Below are 11,916 nucleotides of genomic sequence, written 5' to 3' on the forward strand. Positions count from 1 at the left end.
CCCATGCAAAAGAAGCATGATAAAAGGTTCTGGAATAGAAACGAAAGACTTGCATTTTTGATCATTTTCCACTGTCGCCATCTCGCTCGCGCGCGCGGCGAGCCCCTTTTTTGCGCCCCACTTTGGAGGCGATGAAAAAGATTTCTCTCTTTTTGCCCCAGCGCGACATGGCATTTTGTTTTATTACCCTTCTTCGCCTTTTCATCATCTCCCCATTGCATCACATCCTCCCATTTTTCGGCGCTCTTTCGATGGAATTTCCGAAGAGCGCGGCGAAGTGTTCTCGCGCTGCTTCTCAGCTCACGCGCTCCTCGAGATGCTCCTTAGCAGCGTTAGTAAGAGGTGTTATTACTAAATCTCAGTGCTGATTAAGCAACAAAAGAATTAATTCACAATATTTGCCGACGCATTTATCCCCATGAGTGGCAGCGCCAAAAAAAGGCCAACACATGACGGAGGGAAAAAAGAAAATATTTGCACTTGATCGCCGGGTGTTTAACAAGAAAAAGAAGATAATAATAGAGAGCATCGCATTCATATTTATACGATTTCCCCCATCAATCATACTACCCAATGCTGCCTGTTTTTATCTCTCCATATGCATTGCGAACGGTAAAATCCAATTATTATCGATAATTTTATTAAACATAATGACACATAAATAGCCCGAGAATGTGCATAATAATTATTTTAGTTTATGCTGCAGCGCGTCCATAAAGGCCTGAAATGGCCCAACGCCAGAGCCGACGTGCCCCCCCATAATGATTAGCAAATGATCAAAAAAGCATTAAAAACACACACAACTTGATGAATTAATGACAAATTGAGAAGTTGGACATCCACGGGCAAAGTGGCGATGGCAGAAAAAAGGAGAACAACCCGCGCTTGAAGAGCTAAGAGAGCATAATTAATAATTTTAATGAGAAGTGTCGCAAATTGAAGAAATACACCACATATGCATATTGGATTATTTAATAAGATCTCTCGCCAAGCCACACACTCGGTGTGTGGCAGGAGGAAACGAAAGGAAGGCAATATAAATTAAATTTATTGACATTCCTCTCTTTGCTCTCCACAAAACGCCTTTCATGATTATCTCTCTCTCTCTCTCCGCCTGCCAACCATACTCATATGCACTTTTCCATGCTATATAATTGATAATCTTAATCCTCTAATCCTACACATTTGCACAGTAATTAAACTGTTAATTACTTTCATTATTCCACCCTGGATTAATGATTGACAGTTGCCAATTCGTGCTTTATTGGCTTTATTGCATACAACTTGCTCTTAGCACATTAAAATTAAATGAGCGGCGCTAATGCGAGGCTCTCATTGCAAAACCGCCTTTTTAGTGCATTCTAAACAAATGTTTAGGCACAATTTTAGCCATTTCAATCTGTTAAAACCATAAGAACTTTTTCACCTATTTATTGAGGTTAATTATACGAGGAAAAGCACTCAAATTGCAAAGAAATTAGCGCAACAAATATCCGTATAAATTTCATTTGAAACTCATAAAGCAAATATTGTCATCATAATTACCTTTATCAAAACACCAGAACCATTAACAAGTAATTTAGCAAGTAAAAAGCAAGACTGAAGTCAACAAAAGACGATTATTTTGATAGATATGGACTTTAAAACCTAATAAATAATGGCAAAAAGTGGTCTTCCAATGAAACCTTCTTTAGTAAGATGTCTCAATAAATCTCTGGCATCTCCGCATGATTGCAATGAGACCAAAACGACGGTCAATCTTCCAGGGAAAAATGACAAATTAATTGAAAATTGCATTACAGAGCGAGCACATAAAATTGTCCTCCATATGCCCATCTTGCGGTGATAGTTAATGTTCTTGGAAAATATGCTGCAAGAGGACTATAAGAAATTTCTAATTGAACTGCAGATAGTGGGTTCTGCTTGTCTGTGATAGCCCCGGAGGCTCACTGGGCACGAAGCTCCGTGGCAGTGGCGAGGGAAAAAGGAAGAGACACCATTGAGGAGACACGCTCAATTTATCGTTGGTGTGGAAATTATGATGAAATTTAAAATAATAAATTGACAAATAATTCAAACGCGTGTGTCAATTTCATAACTCTCTCTAAAATCAATTGCATCGCGGTCGCGCGCGCCTCCATTTCCCGCCAAAACCCACCGCCTGGGCAGCAGAAGGTGGGTACTGTGCGGGCCAAGGAGGTGGCAGAGAGGTGGGAATTGGAAATGCTGGAGGAGATTGTGTGACTACCAGCGGCTGCCAAGTTGGTTGGATATGAAATAATTTATTGAAAATTTCCAACACGCTGATTTGTTCGATTATTCAATTCTCCTTACAACTCTTTACATTTTATATACAGCCCAGGGAAGAGAGTCTCTCTGCAGCTTCCCACCTCCTGTCCCTCCTCCACACACCAAATTCACATGTTTCTGCACCGAGCGCAGGGAAAATCCATCCACATTGCCTTCTCTCTTATAAAATCGATGAGAGATCAATTCAGCTGAGACATTTTGTGATCTTGTGCGCCAAGATCGCTCTCTCTGTCTCTCCCCATCGCGCCACATACAATGTTGCCAGGCAAAATGCATTGCTGGCCCGATGAATCTCTCAATCTCCACCACGTATACCCCACACGTCCCCTACTCATCGTGGTGAGCGCGAAAAATTTGACTTTCAATTATATTTTGCGATAATAAATTAGCAGCGACTTGACATCCATGTGATAAAGATACTGAAACATGGCATAAATTGCTAGATATTCCACCCATCTCAGACTCACCATTAATCGCCGTTCCCAGGGATAAATGAGAACACAAGAAGCTCCATCGTTCGCGCCTAAATTCTTCCTCCTTCACCTTCTTCATCGCGCGCTGAGCACCTCCTCTCGCGGGTCGCGGCAAAATCTTCAGTTTCATCATGAGGATGGGTCGTCTTTTTGCCAAATACACCTTTTTTGCTCTCACTTCTTCGCGAGCCTCTTAAGCATCCAACTTTGTCGTCGCTTTGGCTGTTGGCTCCTGGCTTCTGTTGCCCACATCCCAATTGCGATGATGAGTGATCCGTGCATCGATGCATTTCCCTCAATTCTCATCCAACACCGATGGGAACGTCGAAAAGCGAATCATCGTGACTTAACAAGAGACAGATAAAACTTAGATATCTATTGATTGTAGTAAACTGAATATCTGCTTTCTCTTCGGTAATGCGCAAGGACCTCTGCTCAACATATACATGTATTTAATTAATAGGACGTTAAGCAGAAAATTAGTATAGTGTGTTGATCAGAAATGCCCAATCTTTTGTGCAAATTGAGTCTCTGCTTTGCTCTCTGCGCGTCTCTGCTGCCTCTTAAGAGAAGCGCTCTCCATGTTATTGGCTCATTTATCAAAATTGTGGCTATAAATTAAGTATGTACAGGAATTATTGGCGCCGTGCACAAATTCGATGCTCTTTTCCTTCATCAAATTTGCATATTAATTCCACCTTCTCTCTCACACTCTTCATTTTGTCGGTAATCATCGTCAATGTTTGCCCATCATTTCACTCATGCAATTCAGTAATTCTTGTGTCCTTCCCAATAAGATCAAAATATTTGATCAAGTTAGGCGCACAGGAGATTGCACCATCGGCCGGGCGCATTCCACTTTGCAAATTAATAATGGAATTTGATGAAGATTGCGCCGAAAAGATGGGACAACGAGACCAGAGCACCTTTATATTGAATTCATGTCACACACCAAGAGGGAGAAATAATATAAATCACGGTGCTCTTTTTCGACGAAGGAGGATGATTGAACACGCAAAGGAGTTTTAATTTATATTTATTTAATACATAAATTAATTCAATCAGAAGCTCCCTCGGTATCTTGTCCCGGCGCACATCTCTTAAGCCTCTCATTTATTCATTTCGCGTGTGATCTTGCAGCAGAGGAGAAAATTCCCTCGCCACGGTGGAATTTAATGCGAAAATACCAATAGTGAGGTGGATGGTGCGCTTTAATTTTTCGCTCGGCGATTAATTAAGTTCGAGTGGAAAAAAGGCAACCCTTCCCTCCCCCGCCCGATCGTCGGCAATCCTCTGGCAGGGAGTGCGATAAGGCATCCGCATATCATCAATGGTGATCACTTGCACCCATTTCAGAAGCCTCGCCACCGATCTCATCGGCGATCATCGATCGTGCGAAGAGAGAACAAGTATTAAATTTAATTTATTTTATTACGCAAAAGTCTACATGTCATAATTGACGAGTTATGATCGTGTGATCATCCTCCTCTCACTACACCTTCGGACAAAGTGAGGCGCAGTGGTAAAAAAGAGGCAAAAGAATTTAAGAGCATACGCAAAAAAAAGAAGATCAACGCGAAAAAGATCTCTTATAGGCCTTCTCAAACAAGGTGGATGGAAAAAAGAAATCCGTTGCAACAGTTTTTATTTACATATTTTTATTTCAATATTTTTCAATTCCATCTTCGATCATCTCTCCTCGCACACACACTAATGCACACGCGAGTCAACTGATATGTTCTCAATCCATGACCGCAATCGCATCTAGGTGGATATGAAAATGCTCTAGTTTTTCATGAACAATTAATATTTCGTAATTGTCATTTGCTACTTTTTCTCAGCAAATATTTTTCTTATCATTTTGCTTTGTGCCAATGAATGCTGTTCAGCCTCCAGTCACTGGAACTATAAACACTGCCATCTCGATGGCTCGATGTGTGCAAGAACTTCTCGCGTGACCATGGGCAAATCGTCACAAAAGGAGAGACACTTTTTTCCTGCTTTCATCTTTCCTGCACTTCACGATTATAATTTGATACAATAATCTCGATTTCTCGTGATGTTCTTTCTCTCTCGGCGAAGCTCTTTTTTTGATCTCCTCGGCGGTGTAACATTGTCACGCGGCCCAAAAAAGGGGATGGAAAAGTTACGGTGCCGAGGCGATATCATATACGCATCATATGGATAAATTGTTCAGCGGACAATGTTGCAAAATGGAACGGAATCATCTGTTGAGAGACATTCCTCCCGTGGTCGGATTTGCTCAGAGAAGAAGAGGAATTTATAATAAAATTGATATCAATTTCTCATTATGTCTGTGACTTCTTTCTCACTCTTCATCATTTCTTCGCATCTTTGTTGCACTTTTTCTGTTGCCACCGCATCATGCCTCCTGTTTGCTGCCCTCCTTGTTGCCCACTGTGTTTGCACTTGCATCGCGGGGAGGGTGAGCGCACGGCGCGCGAAGGAGTGAACGAGAGATGGCCGGGGAGCCGTGTGAAAAAAGGAGAGCGCGATGCCCCAAGTGGAATTTTGCTACATAGCCCCTCATCACATGGGAGAATATGCGAGGAGAGAGACAAATGAGAAGAATCTTGTTGTTGGCGCTCAAAAATCACGTCAATCAAAAAGTGTATCCCCACGGCAAGTGGTAGGCTCTCGCGGGGAGGCCATCTCCACACAGCGCAGAGAATCCCACGGAGAAGTGGGATCGCAAGTGTGTATTGGAGTGATTGAAATGGAGCCAAGAACCAATCGAACTCTCAACATCCGCACCACACTCTTGCCAGCGTATGCGGTGGCCGTGCCACAGATTATCGAAGCCCCCGGATGACTCTCTCTCACTGGCAAACCGTAGATCAGTTGGTCAGATATCGTCGATGCGATAGCACACGTGCCTCGATCTCGGAAGTGCAATTTGACGATCATTTCCACGCCTCGCATATCATCTTCTACACTTATCTTCCCCAGTGGCGTGATTGTCGATTGTTCGGCCCATCTGAAGGGCAAAGCAAAGAAAAGAAAACAGAACACTCTGTGACTTTACATATCCAGATGATCGAGTGAAGTGGCGATAGAGTTCATCGCGAGAAGTCGACAATATCACGTTTCTTTTTCCACTCCAGGGTGTTGTGTGTTCGTGATACTGTTTAGGGACAATTGGCATTTCCGTACACAAAACATGGAAAATTGCCTGTTTACATTTTCCTCACATACTTCCGTGCACACGGAAAAATAAGCCCGCGAGAGAGATCATGTTTGGTGATCGACACGAGCCAGCATGACCGCGAGTGTGCACTTGTGCGAAGATCACCCCCACTGTACAATCAACAATTGAGCCCAAAATTGTTTATACTGCTAAAGTCAGACTACAGTGTAAATATTTGTTCGTCATTGCAGCAAGAGTCGCTTCGTCTTGCTGCACTTTTCCTCCTTGCACATTGGCGGAAAAGTATCCGTATTGTGTTCACACACAAATCTCTGTTCATCCACCGCAAAATTGTGTGTTTTTTTTCATCCTCTCTGCAAGGGAGATGCATTTCAGCTGCTATGGTGTGAAAGTGTGAAGGAAAGTGTTAATTTGTGATTGTGTGTAAGGGAAAAAAAGACACCCAGAGAAAAGAGAGTGATTCAAGTGAGGCAATTGACAAAGAAGCCACGAGAGAGATTCGCAAAAAGAAAATATAAGTGCAGCACTAAATAAACACCAGGCCGAGAAGGAGACACGCAGGTTTAACATTTCGCTCTTGCGTGCGCACGAAGGACACACACCACAGAGTCATGAATAGCAGATATAATACAATATTTTAAATGAAATTAGTGGTGGGAAAGACTTGCAGGTCCGCAACATTGTTGCGAATTGTGTGAAGTGAAAGAAACTCCTTGGTAGATACCCTGTTATTTATTGCAATCACTTCGTCATCTTCACAGTGCGTTGATCAATCATCTCTATTGCGGCAAGACACTCCAAAGGAGCAAAGCACGACAACCACACTTACACACAATCCATCTTTCACGTCGCAAGAGACAACTTAAAGGGCTAAAATGGGACTCTGGCCATTGAGAATTGTAATCACTCTTCTCTGTGCAATTGTCATCGATGGGGCAACGACACACAGGAGATTTGGCAATTACTCAACGACTGATAGCCTCGCGATGATACGCTGCCAGGTCAAATGCCTGGATAAGCCACCAAATATGGTAAATATTGATCGCATCTTATCAATGACCCTCTCTGCCAGTGGTAAAAAAAATTGTTTGACGCGGCGCGATAGTAAATGCCGTAAAATTCCGCGTGATTTGTTTGCGGAAATTGTGCAATATGAGAGCATTTCCGTTGCCCTCTTAGCGAAGGTCTAAAGCCCTCTATCCACCCCACATTCCATGTCTTCCACTGATAAAACTAAACAAATCTCGCGGTATTTGTGGGATCACTGACCGCATGTCGAATAACGTCGCGATACGTTTGTAAAATATTAATACATATTTCGAATTATACACTGAACATTAGTTAGAAGACAAAAAATTTATCCTGCTGAACAATATAGAAGTGATCGATACAATATGATCGTATTTAGCTGAAAGACTTTTTGCATCGGCGTCAGAAGAGATTAATTTTAATTCCGACACTCGATGGGATAATCTGTGGTTCGAGTTTCAATTTAATTGCTGGAGTTAGTATTACAATAATAATCCCTACAATTTGCAAAAGAAGCTCTACAATTACTTGCAACGCTGTGATAAATCATTTTGTGAACTCCGTTTGAAGTCTCAGTTACAGCTCTATTAAATTACTTCTGTCCTAGAATTAATACACATAATTGTAACACACTACATTGGATTCATTTAAAAACAAATCTATTTATCATACCTATTTTTACACCTCAATCGAGGAAGATAATGTAGTAAGAATTAGCATATCAGTAAACATTTCAAGAATTTGGGACCATCTTAGAGATATCAAGACTAACAACAAAACTATGCTTTGAATACACTTTTATGCTAGCAAATCAATATACTTTCTTGCTTATTCAAAAAACCAATCAAGTCAATGATGTCCTACTTGCGAAACCTTGATCTAACAACGCCTTTTAAACCGGACGATCAAGAAAGTTAATGATCGAAGTATTGAAATTCAGCACAAGACTATGAGAAAAACATTTTCCAGTGCAATCTCGAGGCGTGCATGGAGGAGTTGAGGGCCACGGCGAAGCTTGGCATCTGCCCGAGCATTCCCACCGAGCATGAGCACCTATTCGCGTGTCGGGACGTGTGCCACGGGTCCGATTGGCGGTGCTCCGATGTCCAGAAGTGCTGTCGCCACTCCTGCGGCACTCTGTGCATCCGCCCCACTGGCGTGGACCGCAATCCCCTGCTGCCACCCATGCCGTACAATTTGCAGCTCCACGAGAAACGCCCCGGCGTGAGAACAGTGGAGATGTCCTGGGAAATCAAGCTGCACATCAACAGGACGGCACCGATGGTGTTCCTCGTGGAAGGGCGATCGCACTTGGGGGCGTTCTTCAGCGAACAGAAGCTCGGCCCGTGGAATGCCTTTGCAGTTCAGCCAGTCTATGAGATCAAGTACAGAGAAGTCAAGGTGGAGAAGAAAAAGTAGGACTTTTTCTCTTTCAACTGAATTATGCTTTCCTACAATCCTTCCTCTTGTGTTTGCAGGCACGTGGGCAATGTTAAGCTTCGGCCAGGACGATGGTATCAATTCCGTGTGGCTGCTGTGAATGAAAACGGCACGAGAGGCTACTCCACGTACACCAAGCCCTTTCAGTTGACAGAGAGTCGGTTGAGCGCCAAGCGTTGAATTTATTCCCCATCTCTGATGATTTACTTGTATGCATTTCAGACGTGAGACTCATTCCGCCGCCCCAGAATCTCACATTCGGACCAATGCAAATCGCCGGGAATTCTACAATCTTCACTGTGGCGTCCTGGAGAGCGCCCGAGAGTGAGAAGCCCATCACAAAGTACAAAGTCTCCTGGTTTATTCGCGGCAGGAGAAAATTGTTACCAATTAGCCAAAGTACTGTCCCTCAGGTGAGCTGAAATCTCACTAGTAAATTCCTCTGATTAACACTCCCTAACTCTTTTCTCCAGTCAGTAAACTCTATGGAGTTGGGAAATCTCCAGCCAAATTCCGTGTATTGTGTTCAAGTGCAGGCCATTTCGGGCATTGGGAAGAATCGCCTAAAGTCCAGACGAGAGACAAAGTTGCTCAACACTACAATTCCAGGAAGCTTCGTCCTGGCCGCCCTGGACTCTCCGCCCTCCCTCGTGACAACATCAGGCTGGACAGTGTTCCAGGATGGCATAGCGGGCAAGCTGGACCATCGCCACGGCGTTAGACACGGTGGTCACAGCATCACCATGAGATACCTGGCCACGAAGCCCGGCGAGATGACCGTGAAGGCCAGCTGGTCTGGAAGTCCTCACGAAAGGTGATAAGACAGGGTTTCAGGGGCTCTAAGATGATCAGCTTCAACCTCACTCACAATCAACTCGCTTCATTTCCTTACCCAGCTATGCTATTGATCTCTGCCGGGGAAAACACTGCCTGGACAATCCCACTTCGGGAGATTATCGCAGCGAGAAGACGCACAGCAACTCCTTCGAGTTCTTCAACCTCCGATTCGCCACGCTGTACAGCATCCGGCTGCGGGTCACGAATCACGCTCTAGCTAAGCATCACAACTTCGTGAGGACCTTCTCGACGCCACTCTGCGAGAATTTCCGCAAAAAGCACTCTCTGGCCATCAAGTGTTGATCATCCTCTTAAGTTATTTGTCCACCCACAATAATAAAGCGCGTAAGAGCGAATTCTCTGAGATGCTCCCAGTGAAAGTTATTGGGTGTTAATTTGTTGATTCATTTCTTCTGGGTGGGAGACTGTAAGACACTCCGACCGGCGTGAATCGCGTGAATAATGTGCCGAAGTCCGCAATCGTTGGCTTTGCGAATTCTCAAGGCCCTGGAATTCCCAGCGATCGCCGTCCCTCGTGTCCAGTCGCAACTACGCAAACAGGTTATCATCATCTATGCACAAAAAGTCTCCCAGTAATCGACATCACATCTCGCAGTCTTGCGTTGAGTCTCATCTGAGAATGTCTGTTGCATTTTTCTCCGTGTTCCTCCTTGTTTTCCTGGTGCAATTCCCTCAATCTCGTGCTCAGGATGGAATGAGCTACATCGGATCGGCAGTTGAAGCATTTAATCCGTGCAAAAATGGTGTCATTAGCATGTATCGTGAGATTGGTGGTCCTCCGAATCTTGGTGAGTTCACAGATCTTTGTGTTTTTTGCCCACTTCAGTCACAATATCATCTCTTTGCTCGATAGAAAACTACTGGGATGGTACATTTTATCTCGAGAACTGGCCGAACATCCCAGAAGTCCGTATCGAGATCACATTGGACGCTCCTGCGCGGATGGAAATTGACCCGGATGAGGCCAGAATCCACATCAATGGGCGCAGCTTCTACATCAGCACATTCAAAGCCCCACCGAAGATCGACAAAGTCAAGTTCACCGTGCGGGGAAGACCACGTGGGAAATTCCCCAACGTTGTGTCTGTGCACCTCAACGGAGCGGATGTCTGTCCGATGCCAGCAAAGTGGGAGCCCAGTTTTCTCGGGACAATGGATAAAATTGAAACGGATGACTTTGAGGCACCTGTGAAGACATCCTCGGGCAATGGGGAGTGCGGAATCAGGAGGATCAATCATGAGGGACTCATCACATACGGCGAGGACACTCGTCCTGGAGATTATCCCTGGCATGCAGCCATTTTCCACTTGGAGAGGCGCCAGAGGAGCTACAAGTGCGGAGGCACGATCATCAATACTCATACTGTGTTGACTGGTGAGTGTCTTCCCGCGCGAGATCCCGGGAATTCCCGGGTTTCCCTAAATAATCAAAATAGCTTACCTGTTCCTGTTTTATTTCTTTTCTCAGCCGCTCATTGTGTGTTCGAGGGCGTCAGCCCAATCACTGCCGAAAGATTTATCGTCCAAGTGGGAAAATATCACCTGAACGTGGCTGATGACTCTGCCAAGGAATTCACCGTCTTCAGTGTCATTCCTCATCCGCGTTATGACACATCTCTGCTCTCCAATGACATCGCTCTCTTGCGCCTTTCACGAGAGATTCAATACTCCGACTACATCCAGCCGATCTGCCTCTGGACTTCCAACACGAGCCTATCACAGCTGGAAAATCGCTTGGCCACAGCAGTGGGATGGGGATACACAGAGAATGACACTGTGGCAGATTCCTTGAGATATGTTCAGTTGCCCATCGTGCCCACTCTCACATGTCTCGAGAGCGATCGTGACTTCTTCGGACTCTTCCTGTCGGACACCAACTTCTGCGCAGGATACACAAATGGCACGAATGTCTGTTCCGGAGACTCTGGTGGTTCTCTCGCCTTCGAGGATGAGCAGAAAGTCTGGCATATCAGAGGAATTGTGTCACTCAGCATTAGGAAACGAGACAAAAACGTATGCAATCCTAAACACTACGTCTTGTTCACCGATGTGGCCAAGTATCTGCCATGGATTGAGAAGGAGAGCTCCAGGATCGCGACTGATGGACGCAGAAAGTGAATCAATGGCAAATTACTCATGGGATTGGGAAGACATTTCTAGAGCATTTTACAATATTTAGACGGTATTGAAATTCTTTCTCTTGATTATAGAATCTCTCAAATTTTTCAATTAAATGCAATTAGCGAAAAGCTTCTAATTGACGAATCTTGTTGGGAAATAAGAAGTTCTCTGACAAGAAGAGTGATTTCATCAAGACTACGCCACTGGGTATGTGTGCGAGAAAAGCGCGCCAAAAGTGATGACAACCCTGAAATCGCATCGAAACTATACGAGTCATGTTGCGCGCTGCGGCTCTCAGACGAGGTGGCCGAGTGGTTAAGGCGTTGGACTGCTAATCCAATGTGCTATGCACGCGTGGGTTCGAATCCCATCCTCGTCGGTGTCTTTTTCCCGCCTCTACACCACTCTATTTTTGATTATTTTTATTTTTCATCCTTTATAAGTTTATACAGAATGGATATTATGTATATTTTGCATATGCCTTCACTTAAAAATTGTGATAATAAAGCGTATATT

General features: G+C 44.3%; 2 protein-coding genes and 1 non-coding gene across 4 annotated transcripts; all 3 read left to right on the plus strand.

Moving 5' to 3' along the window:
• Positions 1 to 5,647: 5,647 nt before the first annotated feature.
• LOC132258170 (anosmin-1) lies at positions 5,648 to 9,621 on the plus strand. Of its 2 annotated transcripts, XM_059755314.1 has the most exons (7): positions 5,648 to 6,622; positions 6,714 to 6,983; positions 7,951 to 8,396; positions 8,460 to 8,578; positions 8,644 to 8,834; positions 8,895 to 9,235; positions 9,318 to 9,621. In XM_059755314.1, exons 2-7 carry the CDS (start codon positions 6,828 to 6,830, stop codon positions 9,559 to 9,561), a joined length of 1,497 nt encoding a protein of 498 aa, XP_059611297.1. In that variant the 5' UTR covers positions 5,648 to 6,622; positions 6,714 to 6,827; the 3' UTR covers positions 9,562 to 9,621. The 2 variants fall into 2 exon arrangements, with proteins under 2 accessions (XP_059611297.1, XP_059611296.1); XM_059755313.1 differs by having other exon boundaries at positions 5,648 to 6,983.
• Positions 9,622 to 9,767: 146 nt separating this feature from the next.
• LOC132258314 (chymotrypsin-C-like) lies at positions 9,768 to 11,528 on the plus strand. Its single transcript, XM_059755577.1, has 3 exons — positions 9,768 to 10,067; positions 10,133 to 10,654; positions 10,748 to 11,528. The coding sequence occupies exons 1-3, from the start codon at positions 9,833 to 9,835 to the stop codon at positions 11,395 to 11,397; spliced, it is 1,407 nt and encodes a 468-aa protein (XP_059611560.1). The 5' UTR covers positions 9,768 to 9,832; the 3' UTR covers positions 11,398 to 11,528.
• A 169-nt stretch (positions 11,529 to 11,697) lies between these two features.
• Trnas-gcu (transfer RNA serine (anticodon GCU)) lies at positions 11,698 to 11,779 on the plus strand. Its single transcript has one exon. It is a non-coding gene; the product is annotated as a tRNA-Ser (tRNA).
• The last annotated feature ends 137 nt before the right edge of the window (positions 11,780 to 11,916 follow it).

The sequence above is a fragment of the Phlebotomus argentipes genome, unplaced genomic scaffold (assembly GCF_947086385.1).
Source record: "Phlebotomus argentipes unplaced genomic scaffold, Phlebotomus argentipes genome assembly scaffold_4, whole genome shotgun sequence".
In the NCBI taxonomy this organism is placed as follows: Eukaryota; Metazoa; Arthropoda; class Insecta; order Diptera; family Psychodidae; genus Phlebotomus; species Phlebotomus argentipes.